The sequence below is a fragment of the Acanthopagrus latus genome, chromosome 6 (assembly GCF_904848185.1).
Source record: "Acanthopagrus latus isolate v.2019 chromosome 6, fAcaLat1.1, whole genome shotgun sequence".
NCBI classification, from domain to species: domain Eukaryota; kingdom Metazoa; phylum Chordata; class Actinopteri; order Spariformes; family Sparidae; genus Acanthopagrus; species Acanthopagrus latus.
In genome coordinates this window covers 13,856,886-13,874,070 of record NC_051044.1, presented here as the reverse complement: position 1 = coordinate 13,874,070, position 17,185 = coordinate 13,856,886, and the positions used below count along the sequence as shown (strand labels likewise).

Here is a 17,185-nt window from a genome sequence, read left to right as displayed (position 1 = left end):
GACTAAATACTTTGGGACAAACTGGTCAGGCTCTGTTCACTAACTAGCAACTCGGCTGACAAAAAACACATCATATCTCGTTCCTTCATCTCAACAGTACAAACATGAGACTGATAATTTTATATATTCTTGTCAAGAAATTTGATTTACCAAAATGTCTTCCAATACCTTAAAGTGACCAAAGCTGGTGTGCAGCATACAGTAACAAAAGCCATATAGGGCCAAAGACACTGCAGTCTGCAGAGAAAACACTCTGAGGCCAAACAAGAATTTTCTGCACCAAAGACGAACACACCCAGGTAAACTGTAGCACTGCAGCCAAATAACTGACAGGTTTAGGGGGGAAAGCTGTGCAGTGCTGAGGACGGATTAATCCATATCTGACGGAGAGCTGTTTCGGTACAGTGTATTGATAAGGAGCTTATCCCCTTGTTGGTGTGTGTAAAGGCACATCTGCAGAGCCTATTGATTAAGAGACTCATCTCACTCTCGTGTGTTCCCACTCCGGAGGACAGTTCCAATGAATAGTAACACTAGAGACAACAATCACTCCATAACTGCTTTATCACTGTCCTCATGCAGCTACTTTGTATGCACGACAGTGCACTGCACACTTTTTCCAATTTCTTCACGTTTAAGTGACATTTTCAGTCCACTTCCTATCAAAAATGCACACTGCAGGCAGTTGCACTTACCGTAATTTCTTTCAGCTCTAATCTTTTTTTTTTTTTTTCAGAAAAGAATCATAAGATTCAAAATTTGTGAATGTATTAGAGCGAAACTCTTGTTGCGTTGTTAAAGATACAATAGCAGTCCTGTGGCACCAAGAGAATTCAAAAATTGCTCCCAAGACACAAATTACTACTGGGAATTACTTCCATTATTTGCTAAAGCTAATACTACAAGATATGAAACTTGTAGGAACATGCTGAAAAATGAGCAACAAGGGAAGCGGAGAGGAAGATAAATAAAGCAGAGAAATGGAAGGGCACCGAGACAGCACGAGAGAGACAAGGTTGGAGCCAAAAACATGTGAAGTCGCAAAGTCATTTATTATATTTCAACATTTATCTTCACAAGAGAGAGCAGAGTTATCAGAGGGACTAAATTGAAAGACATTCAAGCGTGCAGTAGAGAGTCAGTAAAAGGCACACTGACGAGCAGACTGGCACAAACTCTCTCAGTATTCTGGGCTTAGCATACTGTTCTGCATCGAAAGTCTTTCATGCACATATATGCACGGCACACACACACACACACACACACACACACACACACACACACACACACACACACACACACACACACACCTGGACCCACATACATATGCACTCACAGAGATAGCTCAAACATTAAAATGCAAAAGCAATTAAACGCAAGCCACAACAGGGCTGAGGAAGTGCCAATGTGACAGTGGGGCTTTGATTATTTTAATTAGAGCAATATGGCTGACTCATCTGTGAATATAAGTGAAGGAAAAAAGAAGATCATTCTCCTGACTGAAAACCTGTTTTACAGTTCGAGGCTGTGACTACTTTACATATGCTTTCGAACGAAAGGGCAAAGCACTTATGTAAATGTGTTTAGAGAGACAAACTGTGCTGATGAGATACTTTTGTATTATGTCTTTTATTTAATGGCTCCAACTTATTCTAATTGTAAATGTATGTGATTTAAATTTGTTTAATAAGCTGGCTCCTGCAGGGGCTGCGAGTTGCATTAATCTGCATGCTAAATTAGTTTGTCTGAATCTAAAACTTGTCTGGCTCAGGGAGTTGAGCTCTTGTAAGGGATTTTAACAGGGTATTAACATTAAGATCCATGGAAAGCAAAACAATGCAATGTTCCTCTGTTTCTAAAAATGATGCATGTGGGCAAACTAATTAACATAGTATAATTTTACAGTCATGCTGAAGAGATGGAATACGCTCCAAGCTGTTTCCTTGCAGACGTGGCCCCGTGTTATGTTGTCCTTGCTGTGTTTTTAGTTGTAATTTGTTGGTGCATCTAAAAAAATGGACTTAGCATTTGTATAATGTGTCTGCCGTCTTCCTGTTTATACATACAAATACACAATAAAGATGGAGTGAAGCAAGAAGGTGGAGGACAGAAAAAAACATTTGTTGATCACCCCAGCTTTAAAGCCACAATCAAAAGGCAGTTTGTTTACCAAGGATAACAATCTGGTTGGAATGCAATTCTTCAAGACCTAAAAACCACCTTTCATTACACGAGGCTTTGAAAGCTTAATGGTCACCCTGCCTCTCCCTGAAGAGCCATCCAATGCTTAAACATAAACCACAGATGAGGTAGAGAAGCTGAAAAGTGCAGCGAAGAGCTTTTACACTTGAATGCACAGACGCTCAGTGGGTGCCTTCCGGTTGTATCGCTTTGGATAAACATACAAAATGTTCCCCACTCCTCAACCTGCTGAAATGTAGTAACTCTCACTCACTTATATCTGAACAATGTGACGGAAAATGCATTAAAGCATATCATACTGTAAAATGTCACCTATCTGAAACTATAATATTTATAGAATTGCTGAGTTGAGGTCCACTTTCTGCCCCAGCATAATATATTCTGCCTTATATTATTCCTTTGCCTATATACCAAACACTGCTACTAAATTGTTCCAAAGAGACATTATGTTGCCCTGTAAATTTTTTTCCAGTGTTCAAGTGTTACCCTCTTGTCTCATTCATTCTGTGGGAAGTATAGTGCAGCAGAGATTAGAGTTAGTATTTCTGTATGTGTGGGAAAGGAAAGATAACTATTCTCTTGCAGTTTAAAGTAAGCAGGATATAAATGTATATTTTAATTTAAATATAAAGTTTTAGGGGACATGGTCAGAAATAGACTGATCTAGCTTTTCTTTGTCATACATGACAGCAAACTGAATATGTCTGGGTTTTGGAACGTTGGTCAGACAAAACAAAGCATTTGAAAATATCCCATAGGGCGGTGGAAAACTATATATATTTATATTTCACTATTTTCAGACATTTTAACAACTAAATTAGTAATCAAGAGCATAACCTGCAGATTATTATATGTCGATCATCACATCACTACTATGAGCCCTCATTTTGCAAAGTCATAAGCTTAAATATCACTATAAACACATGACACATGACAAACTGACCAGAAAGCCAAAATATCTGTGCGATAAAATTGGACTTCATTGTTTGAATTTTAGGATTTTAATATTTTTCACAGTATGATCTAAACTAAAAGATACTAAACTACTTAAAAAAACAAGAAAACTAAAGGAATCAGGGAGCTGGCAGGATTTAAACCATTTGGAGCACCAGTTTTCAAATTGTTCCACCGGAGGAACATCTTCTAAACAGTCATGCTCTAAATCAAACAAGGCTTTAGCATGTAACAGTAAACAGCCATAATTGAGCTTGTTTGGGACAAACTGGAAACCTGCTGAGTTTCATTTTGCAGGAGCCTGGGAAGGTTTTTGGAAACATGAAATATTGTAATAAAAATGTAAATGTCCAGACTGAAAAAAAGACTCCTAGGTACAATAAATAGCACCCTGAAAGCTCAAAACAAAACATAAAAAATGGACATACATTATTTATGACTATCATTGTTTGCTGCCGCACAGGGAAGGAAACACTTCTCACGTAGATCCTAATGTTGTTGGTGACATTTTCATTCATCTTAAATGAAGTGAATTTAGACCACAAATGTGACTCCATGGGTGATTTACAGTGCACAACAGTAATATTAAGCCTCACCTTGCCTCCAAAGAATAACAATTATAGCGTTTTTCAAAAGCACCTGCTTGGCAGTTTATGTCAGGGTTGCAAAAGGACAAGCATCACATTAAAATATCTTCTGTGGAGTTCATTAAAATACCATCTGCTCGCCAAAAAATCACAAAGATTCATGACAGAGCAGAACTGCTCTCCGGGGAATTGTAAAAAAAAATGTTAAGATTCAGTAATCTGACAACAGCGGTATTAGACGGTGCATGATTATGCATGCTGATGGGCTTTCAGCTGAGATCCCTGGAAACACGTCCACACCGAAGCAGCCAAACTGCAGTAAATGGAGCATCCAGGCGGAGCAAAGCTTCACAACCAGCTAACAAATTCATACATGAAGAACTGCAGGAGAGCATAAGAGGATTCAGAGTAGATTCAGAGTCGAGAAGAGCAATAGTAATCATACTCATGAATACTAAAGAAGCTGGGAAAGAACAGAGTCACACATTACGAACATGATTCATTACACAAGAAGACGTACACAGCACAACCAAACCCACTGCTTCCATTTTTAATAATAGGCTTATGGAAACATATTGAAAATGGGTTTTCATTTCCAGCAGTTGTGTTTGACATTTCTGATCCAATTTCCTGCATTTGCACAGTAAATCTTTTTAATAAATATGCACTTAGCATTCCCCCTTGTTCCGAATAAGTGACAAGACGATGCAGAAGTGTGTTAATATATGACATGGATGTGGGAAATTGAGCGAGACACGTGGATTTAGGGCTGAGCGAAGCATGATATAGAATATAGCGCAGTGCCATGCAATGAAAGCTGAAGGTAAATGAACTAAACATGAGGAGAATCCTGACAGTTTAAGGTGTTGGGTCTCTGTGCAAAGTGAATCATACACGGCATGTGCAGGCTTTGCTAGCTCACTGTTGTAGCAAGAAATTAAATGTGTATCAGAGCCAGAGGTAACTTAATTACCTACAGTCCCTCTTGTGTTGACTTTGCGAAACAGACAAATAACAATTGCTACAATGAGAATATAAAGTAGATGAAGCTGACTTGTGTCACACTGGAATACTGTTCACTTGTTCTCAGTGTGCGCTGCAATTCAAACATCTGCATTTCAATCAGTCTGTTGGTCTGACATTACATTCCGAGGCCTTTTTTCACCAAGATGAAACTATTTTCGGTAATTTCTGGCTCAAATCTGAATTTCTTGAGAATTTGCTGGACTCAAATGTCATTTGTTGATTCTGCTGTTAGCAATTGGCCTCACTCTGTCTGCTTTCACAATATCAACATGATGTTTGTTTGTTGTTTTCATTATCAGAAAGAAAAAAAGCACCACAAACGCAAACAAAAGGGAGCAGATCAGGTCATCTGAGGCAGACTGTTCACCGCCCTTGTGTCTATATGACATGGGCATTTCTAAAAGGTGCAGAAAAGACCTACTATGGTTTTGTCTAGACACAAGAACAGTGACACTAGCCTTCAAGAAATAGTTCAACCAAAAATGAAAATTAAGTCATTATCTACTCACCTCAATGCCGACAGTGTTGCAGCCTTCGACTAAACAACTCAAGTAGATGGGGACATGTTAAATTGTTTAGAAAGTGTGAAGACAATATCTACACAATTTTTGAAGCTGAAACCTTCACTATGGCTGCCATGCTAGGAGTTAGTGTGCACTCCGTCTCCTTGTGGAGACTTGGATTACAGTCAGGGTTTCTGGTACAGCTTCACCTATCTCCAAGGTGCATAGAGAAGAGAAAGAGGTCTGAAGAAGTCAAAAAGCTCCAGCAACACTTGTAGTATATAGAACAACTTTATTTTTTGATGAGTGTGTTTCAGCACAAGACAAAATGTACCCATCTACTCCAGTTGTTTAAGAGAATGCTGCAATACTGTTTTGCTGTAAAACTCCAGGAATGTTTTAAGGACTACGAAATTTCACCAGACTCTCCATCGACATGAGGGTGAGTAGATCATGACTGAATTTTCATTTTTTGGTGAACCTTTCCTTTAACATTTAGCGCACATGTTGGTGTAAGTGGTCTCATCAACAGTATACAAAAGAACATAAAACTTCTTGAATTTTTTTGTAACTGAGTTACTTTATTTTCCAAGGTATAATAACATTTCAAAACTTTTTTAAATTGTATTTTTTGTTAAAATTCTGTTTACATCCAATTAAATGGTTTGTATTGAATATAAAACTCCAAGATATAAAGCACATTTTTCAATGTCTCAATCGCAAAAGCTCTTCAGTCTTTATCATAAAAACTAATATCCCAGGGGACCTTGAGTTTGCATAATAGTCTTGGAACTGTAACAGAAAAATAATTTTAAAAACACTATAATGTGCAGAATTATTGGAGCGCGTAAAGACTATAACAGACAGGAAACCACTGATCCCAGTAACAAACCAACATCTGACAAAAACATCCAATGATTAAGACAAACTTCTCCTGAGAGACGAGAATGTTTTTGTACCGACCACCTGATGGCGCACTCTTCACAGGGCAGCAGAGCAGTGGGTCACTCTGTCTGGACCCATGAGACAGGTGTAATGAAGGGGCTAATCCTGAGGTCTGGTGGTCTGTAACACCCTGCACCTCCTGAGCCTGATTACCATGGGGGGGATTACGAGCAGATAGCCTCTTTGTTTGAGTGCATTACTCCAGATTACATGACCAGATTACAAGATTGTGACACTGTATGATTTACCATCAGAGGGAGTAGTTTTATGATGCGTATGATGTGATTTCATGTATTGTTTCTTTGTATTATGCATTTTTGTTTTCTTTTCTCCGATGCTCTTATTCTAATCTGTTATTCTTTTCTCTATTGTTGGAATTCTTCATGTTCAAACCTCAGTTTTTGTGAAAAAAAAAACATATTTAATTGTTTCTGCTGACAGTAAATTAAAGGAAAGGATGGCAGACTATAGATAAAGATTCTTTTTTTACATTGCTTCAGTGTTTTACATAGGTTCCTGCGCATGTAAACGGTCTTTTAAGTTAAAAAGCCTAAAGTCCACGCCAAACAAGAGCTTCTCTCTCCCACAGAAAACACTGCTCCTGAGACGCCTCCTCAGTAGTCCCACATTTAATTCTTTGACTTCATGACATCACACTACATCACCATGTCACACATTTGCATGTGTGAGCTGACCAATCAGAGGAGATTGGGTGGACCTTAAAGAGACAACGCGTTTCAGACAGAGGGGGAATACAGAGCTGCAGCACTGGGAACTGACAGAACTGAAGTGTTTTTTGGGCACTAAAGCATGTAAACCTAGTCTAGCAGCAACCAAAAATAAAACTCTGAACCTGAAAATGAGCATAATGTGTCTCCTTTTATACTGACTACAAAAACAGAAGAAATGAGAACTAATAGATCTAAAGAACAGTCAAATTATTAGTGGACAACTGAAGGTTATGGTCAAATCAAAGAACCTGGAAGTGTGTGTGTTAAAAAAATAAAAATATGGTGTGTCTTTTAGCCAGATGCCCACCTGGCCCGACTCCTCACAGCAATTGCTTCTGGCAGGGAATCAGATAGAGGGGAGAGTCATTTATATTTCCCGCACCACCCCACAAGCTGTGGAGGCAGGGAGCATTTAAATCTTGTCTAAGGTCAACAGGGAACTCAATGGCTTTGATAACAAGTATCCCATCTTTGATTCCACACTCTTTGCTTCGCTGCAGAAATTCTGCCTTTGATGGGGGGGCTTGTGCAAGAAGGTTTTAAAGTAAACAAGACAAGGTCGGCGACGGTGAATAACTGTGTTTAGGAGGTTGAGCTGACATGTGGAAAAGGTTGAGATAAGGGAAACAAAAAGTAGCTGTTCGTCACATTAATATCCCCACTCGTGTCTGCTGCGTACACAGAAGCTGATGTTTTCTCGTGAATTATTCAGGTTTCTGTCCTGTGGAGGCGACTCCACGAGGAAGCTCACCTGAGGCTAAGGGAATGCTAAATAATGGACTAATAGATGAGTCTGCACGTTCTTTTCTCTCGAATGAGTCAAAACAGAGCTAAGTGGAAGGTGGGCTCGCATATCTGCCGTGAGAATCTCTCCAGGAACTTCAAGCTTTCTGTGGTTGGCAGACAAAGTCACAGGAGGACACGTAGCCCTCTCTCCTGCGTAAGCAAACCAATCCTAGACACTTATCCACATCAGCCAGACACAAACAACCCGACAACAAAAGGGCTGCAAAGAGTACAAACACTGTCTGTCACTCAAGAGGAGATTGACAGGGAGAGGAGGCCCTTTCATATCACCCAAACCCCCGATGAAATTGAGGTGAACACCTTTGATCTGCAGGAAGATGCGTGTAGTGATCCAGATCAGCTTTGTGACAGCGCTTGCAGGTTTCCATAGAAACATGCCAACACGCCAGACTTAAACATCCCGAACCGCATCAACAGATGGTTTCTGGAGAGGCTGAAAGAAAGATGAAGTCTCACAATCTGGCATGCGTCATTTCGTCTGACGGAGGCCATATTGTCATCTTAACAAACATCCACGGTGAGCGATACCTCTTTTATTTGCAGAAATAGCATTTGTTTGATTGAATGAGAGATTACAGTGTGTATATAATGATGTGATGGGCTCTGGGAACAACAAAAAAAAAATGAATGTGTCTGTCTCACGGCATTTGAAAAACAATCTCATCTGTCATGCCGTATCAGGAAATATAAATCTGCACCGTCATTTTATACCCACACTCAAGACTGCCTAATCATCAGCTGTGACGGACATGTTTTAAAATCTTCCCACAGTCAGCTCCAATATGGTCATTTTTATGTGCAGCCATTAATCTTTGTTGTTCCCCTGGTGTTTCTGAGTGGGTAGAAATGTGGAAATACTGGTGAGAGATGACTTCTGGCTGAAAGTGCAGTTGTTAGAAAAGAGCAACCCCAGCTCTTTGAAGTCCAGCTCACTACAGCTCGCGCTCTAACACAAAGGATGTCACACTGGAATAGATGCAGAGGATTAGGGCTGGACTGATTTCCATACAACAGGGTAAAAGAAGGAGAAAAAAAGAGTCAAATTGAGGCCTGAGATGAAAGCTGCGGTTTGCGCCATCACGTTCAGGTAATAGCAGTTCACTCGTGTTCAAACAGCCAAAGATACTTAGAGAACAAAGACGGCTGCACATAAAGAGGATCTCAGGCTTTTTAGACTCAAAATGTCTGAACAGAAATAACAGAAATCATGGATCAATTTCAGGAGAGGGCTACATTTCTTCCTCAATCTCTGGGCCTCCATTGTCTCTAGCTATCTCTTGCTCTCTGCTTCTCTATCTCTGTGACAAACAGTTTGGTTCATTATGAACCAGATCTGAACTGATCCATTTCTCCCACTTACAACTGAAGAACCAATCTATTTTACTTAGGGCCGAGGCTCATATTGCTCTTTTAATTCTTCTTTGGTCAATAATGAATTAAGGCAGATCTGCCAACATTGTAATTGAAATGAGTAAACTGGCAGCTTACCACTCCCTATCAGCTATGATTTCTGGCTCATACAAAACTTTTTTGTTTCATTTCTATGCTCATAGGTTTCTGAGATTTCGTTTAAACCCAGAGACTCTACTAAGGATTAGGCCTCTCTAAGACTGTGAGGCTGCAAAGCAGGAGAAAATGAGCATGAGTAAGAAGAGTGCTGTATAACTGTATAAACTACAATTGTTAATATAAACAAACAAGCTAGGTTTTCACTTGTCTTTAACCCTGGAAATTGAAGTTTCACAGTAAAAGTGGATAAATAGTTACTTTATATTTGTGCTGGTGCCTTCTTCAAGGTTGTCGTTAGACATAAAACAACATTAAACTAAATTCTAACACCAACTTGACAACATGCTCATGTGCTGCACCATCTTAGTTTAGCATGTAGACATGAACGAGGCACCGCCACAGCAGCAACGAGAGAAATCCCTTTTGGCCCAAAAAGAAGATTGCTTATAGAGTCCCAGCATCACAGTCAGGAACAGACTTTCCTGTTATAAGTCTAGTCTTGCTTTGCTGCAGTCCAGTCAAAAAAAAGTGTGAAGTGGTAGTGAAACCTGAAAGACACTGATAGGAGAGTTAAAAAATGTATTTTACAAATATTGCTTTCAGCAGCAAAAAAAAATCTTGACCTCCCAACATACAATAAATGGACTCAAAAGTTATGGGGAATTTACATGATGGAACAAATAACATCCCAAAGAAATATATCTATAGCCCTGCACTAGTTAATAAATACTAGTACAGTGACGTGATCTGAATCCCTCTACACATTCTGAATCGAGGATGTATCTTTGTCTCCCCATTTAATTCTTCCTCATTGTGCATATACAAACACCCATACCAATCCTCCATTTCTTTACCTTTTTTTTGGTTTAATAGAGTTTTCTCTAATGTACACCATTTTTTCTGTGTTTCAAATTAATGTAATTATTTTTATTATTATCATTATTTGTTGAAAAATGGGGAAAAAACAGCTAGAGTATTTGTGATCATGACTGTGTAAATTCTGCAATAAACACAGTAAAAAAAAACAGGTCCCATAATAAGTAAGTCCATAATAAGTCCCATAATAATGCTAGATGGCAATTTATCCAATAGTTGAGACATTTCAGCCAGGAACAAAGTGGTGGACCAACATTATCTTGTTCTTAGAACATAATGTTCCAGGACAGAAGTTTCAACTTATGAACAAGGGACACAGTCTGCCCCTGGAGATTGCTGTTAGCCAAATGGGTAAGGTTCAGGAGTTCAGTTATTATTTCCATCTCTTTTTCTTTAGTTTTTACGTCATTGTTTGCTCAGTTTTAGGCAACAAAAATACATAACACAAGATATTAAAAAAAGGTGACTATGAAGGTCTCGGAGCAACATTAACTATGATGTTCCAGAGGCAACACCGACACAACAATAGCAAGTTTGTGGCTAAGGGACCATCAATAACAGTCCTAGAGCCACAGTATTAGCAAGGCCGAGAAGCTTGTTTTCACTTGAGTTAAACAGTAAAAGGCAATAAAAACAAGTAGAAAAGAGCTGGAAGGAGTCTGCACATTGTTTCACTCCCAAATGAATTGAACTCTAATTGTAGGTAACATCTGGCCTACAATGGACCAATCAGTTATACTCTCCTAAGGCCTTTTAATCTCACAGGTGCTCAGGTGAAGTGTTTCTATTTGAACAAACTTAGGGTTTATGAGGTGACAGAGCTGAATATTTGCTCTAAACTGATCTTTTCTCCCAGGATGACACCTATTTCTTGTGCATTTTTAAAGAATCATGGTGAGCAAAGTCTCCTCTGTCACGCCATGATCAGGTCACTATTGTAGCCTCACTGACTCCTGGACCAAAGTTGCTAATGCAGTGCAACGTTCCACTACATCAATTCACAGCTTCCACACCCACTGAAATGCATTTGATTAGTCACCCCAGCACAGCAATGGGGACATAAATAATTCATCTGTGCAAGTGACAAATGAGGCAATCAATTCTGGGACAGCATTCAAAGAGAAACTATTCAAATCCCCTCTAAATTAATTTTCTGCCTTTAGTGGCCATGGACTTGAAATTTTAATGCTGAATTCATCTGATGATGTTTTAACGCTGACTTGTACAAACTAAAACAGAAAATGTTTCCAAAAGATACACATACAAAACATCAATGTTTCTTTACCGACAATAAGCCTCAGAGAGTTCATTATTCTTTCTGATCATCACTAAAAGCCTCACCACTGGCACCACCAAGTTAAATATTGGACATCAGAGCGTTGTGGTAATTTGCCTGCAGAGAGAATAGCAGGCGATTTGAGGCCAGACATTAAAAGAGTAGAACAGAGTGAGGGCTGGACTAATTTCATATTCCATCTGACAGAGGAAACTCTCCATGAATGCAAAAACCTCTGGATGAGCCGAGTTCCTCACGTGGGATGAGCTCACACTTGACTCTGACCTCTGAGACTCAGAGAACAAAGAAATCTGAAATCTGGCCACAATTATTTTGTCGGCCTATTGTAGCCTGAGTGATGATAAGCAGCCTGAAAGATCCATCCTGCTGCACAGATCAGGTGAATTATGTGCAGAGACATGGGTTGGAGTATCAAATCTGAGTCCTGCATCAAATCCGGTTATTGACTCTGAATCCTTTCAAATTCCTTATTGTGTCCAATTAGGTTTAACTTTCAACATTTACAGCGATAAATAACTGAAGCTCAAAGGTCTCTAAGCAGCTTTTGTTGTGAAAGAAGGCAAAAACATCAAGTCCTCCAGACTGAATGACAAAATATGTATTGATACAAGTGATAAGAAGTCTTGATCTGAGCATCAATACTAGTGTCAAAAGGATTTTTTTTTACAAATAAAATTGATCCATGTCAGATCCCATCATGGGCACATCAACACTCTTGAACACTGTCTTGTGTTTGAACATGCAAGTTATTTACATATTGACACAAATTAACATTAAAATGAAAGTGCCTCATATTTATTATTTGGAGATAATTAAAATCTATTCAGCCTTGTTCATCAACCCATACTCAATTACCTTTTTTTGTCTCTGAAAGTACATGAGCTGCTTTTAAAAATATATATGTCGAATTAATACCTTTTATCAGGTCACATTAAAATTGTAAGTGGTTTGTCACTTGATAGTACAGAATAATCAATCCATTGTTAGTTATTTTTTACAAATATGTTAGGTAAGCATTAAAACAGCAAAGTGGGTTGACAAACTTGATTACAGAGTTAAGTAACCTGTCTTGTGAAAGTAATATGACCCTTGACATGATATCTTGACTTGTGAAAAGCGTTCAGCTCTTCTTTCAATGAAATAAACTCTCCAAGTCTGATAGAACCGAAGCTATAGCAGCTACACTAAATGCTTGAGCAGCCGTCATTGTTGCTTTTGGGTCTTCACACCTAAACCAGGCTGTCTCTTGCTACCAGTAGTTCCTTGAAGAATGTGGACTGATTCAATACCTGTGGTTTCAGCCACAAGCATCTAAATCCCATTACTGGACTGGAAAAAAATTGACATGAGAAGAGTAGAAATATTTTCAAATGCTTCCATCAAACACTAGTGTTGTGTACACATACCAATCAATTGGTCAAAACATCAGTACATGTATCTGAATTGTAGAAGCCAGAAGTGGCACTGAATGGGATTTTGGTTTGGGAGCCAAAAAGAGACGGTTCTTTTTGTTGAACTGAGCCAAATGAGCTGGCTCACTCCAAACAGCCAGACGAGCCAGTTGATGCATGTGAACATTCGAGTGTGATAACAGGTGGAGATCATATATATATATATATATATATATATATATATATATATATATATATATATATATATATATATATATATATATATATATATCTCATATCATATCATTGCAGGAGGGGTGGTTACAGACAGTTCTACATGATTGTAGCTGTAGCTGTTTGTTTGTTTGTTACAATGCTGAGCTGACACTTCGGTCCTGTCGGTTAGGCAGGACAGTGGGACTGTTTTCAGTTCCTCCCAATGGTCAATTTGGGCCCGTGTACCAATCAGTCAAATATTTCAGTACAGCTGTCCAGATATTGAATAGATACACCAGTGATGCTTTCCTTTTTAACCAGCAAAAGCTGCAGTCAGCAATGGCTGAAAATAGGAAGAGTGAAGAAAGATGAAAGCTTTAAAGTGTAAAACCATCTTAGTTTTGTGTCCAAGTCTGCTTCTCAGTCAAGATTTCTAACCTCCTTCACAACCCCAACCAGTTATCTCTGCAAAACCTAACCATGACTTCACCAAGGCATTAATCCAGCACAGCACTGCACCAAACACTGTCTGCAGTGGAGGGAAAAGGGGGAACAGACTTTACCACGCAATCCAAAAAAGGACCAGGCTATTAGTTCTTGTGGCCTCTGAGTAAACAAACATATCACCACAGCAGCTGTCAGTCATTCGTCAGTTCCCAGTGTTAATCTGTTTTGTCCTCTGACAGTTCAGAGCTACATGCTCTCAGCTGACAGAGCCCTCCACTTGACTCTCCTTCTGATGAAAAAAAAAAACTGCATGTAAAGGTTTTGGGTGTACCGTCTGACACGAACAAGGCCAACAGGCAGAGAGATCTGTCATGCTGACTGGTGTCTGAGCGCTTCACTTAACACTGAACTACCGGCAAAACTTTTTTTTTTTTTTTTTTTTTTTTACAACTTCTCTGGGAGATAATCGGCACTCCATCCGCGGCTGAGGTTCTCACTCATCCATCACCTCCCAATGCTATATTCCCGACTAACAGAAAAAAACTGACCGCGGGCTAACAATCTTTCACTCCAGCTTGCATACGGCTGAGCTGAGGTGAAAGCAATGGCCTTTTCTTGAATTACCTTCCCTTTAATCAATGACACTGTGTCGGAGAAAATATCTCCAGGAGAATGGCGGAGGGACTCTGTATCCATCATGATGGTGCTAATGGATGACCCGAATGCATCATTTTGTCAAGATTCATCAGACATTCATCAAAATGTAGAAGTAATATGAATAAAAGGACAAATGGTCGCAATATAATAAGGATGAATTATCTTCTTGTGCAGAAGACGAGAAAGAGGAAAAGATTGTATTACTTTGCTTTATTTTTATTGAGGAGAAAAAATATAAGCCTTGTACTGGTTGAGCTGTTGGCTGAGGGTAAATGTTTCATGAATACACTAGATTTAACCTTGAGCAGAAGTCACACTGATATGCTGCTGTCAGCAGTCCAACCTTCAATTCAGTGACTTTGTGACATCACACTACATCACCGAGTCACACATTTACATAATGTATGCCCAAGAGTTACTTACTGTAGGTAAGACTACTAGATTTAAGTACTACAAGAGACTACTAGAGTAAGAGTAGGTAAGAGTATTTAGAATTAGTACGAATTCATTTAGCACAGTTGCTTTGTTGTTGTTAGCAGTGCTGGGTCATGGGTGTGTGTGAACTGACCGATCAGATGAGACTGGGTATTCGGGGGGGGGGGGACTAAAAAAAGACAGGAGCATTTTAAGACAGAGGGGTAATACAGAGCTGCAGCACTGGACAGTATGAGAAAACGGATGGCTTTTTAAAGCATTAAACCATGTAAACCCATTCTAGTAGTGACCCAAAATGAAATCATGTAAGTGAAAATGAGCATAATACAGTAATACAATTTGCTGGTTTTGTATCAAAAGCCTGAAAAGATTATCTAACTAATGCTTACTCCAGTAAGTAATCCATGTGATTTCTCCAGTAGTATATAGTAAATGTCAAGGGTGCACAGATAATTGACACATTATCAACATTTCAACATGACAAAACAGGATTACAATGAATAAAATACTGTAGTGCTGAGACAAGGGTTTTGGTTAGTATTACTGTTTTTGCAAGTAATTTCATACTTTATCTGCAGGTGTTGAAGGTATGTCATTTTCCTTGATTAGTTTTATATTTTTAAAGTTTTTTATCGATCGGTGAAAATGTATACCTAACCCTTTGATGCCGTAATGCATTTATGGTGGATTTTGAGCCCTGTGAGCTGGGCACAGTTGTATGCATTGCATTACAAAAAAAATCATTCTCTTCTGTGTCTTAGAAACTGAAAAGCAATCTAAAAAACCTAAACCAGAACACACCGAGCAGTCAGTGTGCTGTCTGTATGAGTAAAACCTGCTTGTAGGTCGAGATAATTGGGAAAAATTCCTCTTGTAATACTTAGTGTCCTGCTGTGTGCCTCTGGAAATCTCCGATCGGTGATTAGTCATCAGTCCCAGCAACAGTACTGTAATATTTCTTTCTCTGGACTGAACAGTGAAAGTTTCTCTCTAAAAATAATCTTGAGCATAGAGACAAGCCTCCAACTAGCAACGTTGTTGGGAGTGCAGAGGCTGTACCTGAGCATCCACAAGGAGGTGTCTCATCAGAGTCATGGACTTTCTCAAGGTGTCCCTCTCTCCGGGGATGAAGGCTTCGTCCTCATCGGTCAGGCTGCAAGGCCTGGTCACAATAAACTGAGCAATCTGGTCGTTCAGGTTGTTGAGAGACTGGACCGCTGCAAAGGAAGTAAAAGAGTCCTGGGTTAGTGAAAACATACACGCATTCACAATAGCTGTTCTATGATCTCCTCTACTGCCATGTGGGTCAAGAAGCCCCAGAGTTTGATTCTTCCTTCTCTAGAGGGATTTTCTGGATCAGACTTGTGTGATTTCCTTTATCCACGGCCATAGTCGAGTCCATTGTTCTCTTCCTCAGAATAATCCCTCTTTTAGACAAGAGGGGCATCATTAGGCTAAACCCATTACCAATATACTCACAGTCAACCCATTACTGTATGTAATCCATTTCTATGGAGACAGTCTGAATAATAAATCTGTCTGTTTTTCTTTTCACGCCGAGCCTACATTAACACAAGTTCAGAATTGTTTTCTTAGAGCTCGAGTTTGCTCAGAGGTTTCCATTAAGGTCAGAGCCTGTGGGTGGTAATGTAGAAATATCTGATCAATACTGAAACATTTCACTGATGCATACCAAGCCAGCAGGTGATAGAAGAGCATTTTGTCAGAGAAGCCCAACAGACGTGGAAACACATACTGATAAATAACATGCAGCTTATAGTTATTTACATGATTGATTCTTCTTTGGATTCTTTCTCCAGTTGAAAACAAGCAGCGGCCCATAGGCTGGAAATAACTCAGCTCAACACAAGGCATCAAACACTTCTTCAAACACACAAACCTTTTTCCTAACTTTTAGTCCAAGTTTTTAATTGATAGAAACTAGGGTTCGACCAAAAATCAAGAACAATCCTGAAACTGATTATTAGTAATCAAGGAGACCAATAACCGATATACATTTACTGTAAAAATGAAAACCTGAGTGCCAAAGATTAGCTCAATCAGTGATGAAATGTAAGAATATACAATCCACTCAAGTACTAAAATCTTGAAGTGCTTATACTTGTTTCCATTTTCTGCATTTTACTATGCATACTTCAATTTAACTACATTTTGGAGGCAAAGTACTTATTACTCAACAACATTTATTTGATAACTTTAGTAACTAGTTTCTTTTGCAGAGTCATACTACTAAAGGGGCCCTATGAGACAATATGTAGCAATTTACATGTATTATTCACTTTCTTACTGGCTGTATGTGAGCGGCTTGTCCACTAAGAATCCACTGACCCACTCTCAACAATCGGCTCCCAGCATAACACAGAACAGTAACAAGATCAACTATAATGAATGATTATAAGGTATAATCATAGATTTAGCTACCAGTACTATACAGTAATTAAAATGTGCTAAAAGTGAGACCAAAGCCTGTAGACTACAGACAGAGAGAGGCGGCTGCATCTGAGCCAATTAAGTGCAATTAGTCGATTCCTATTAGTGCCCTTCATTTTTATAAGGGTACGCAGGGACAACTCACTGCGAG

The 17,185-nt window shown here is 39.1% G+C and overlaps 1 protein-coding gene across 3 annotated transcripts in view; it reads right to left on the bottom strand.

Annotated features, from left to right (window-relative positions):
• kaznb (kazrin, periplakin interacting protein b) overlaps positions 1-17,185 on the bottom strand; it is a 123,570-nt gene that overhangs the window by 82,973 nt on the left and 23,412 nt on the right. For all 3 annotated transcript variants that reach the window (XM_037101955.1, XM_037101958.1, XM_037101959.1), the window contains one exon: positions 15,643-15,800. In XM_037101955.1, coding sequence (XP_036957850.1) covers positions 15,643-15,800 — 158 coding nt within the window. The remainder of the gene's footprint in view (positions 1-15,642; positions 15,801-17,185) is intronic.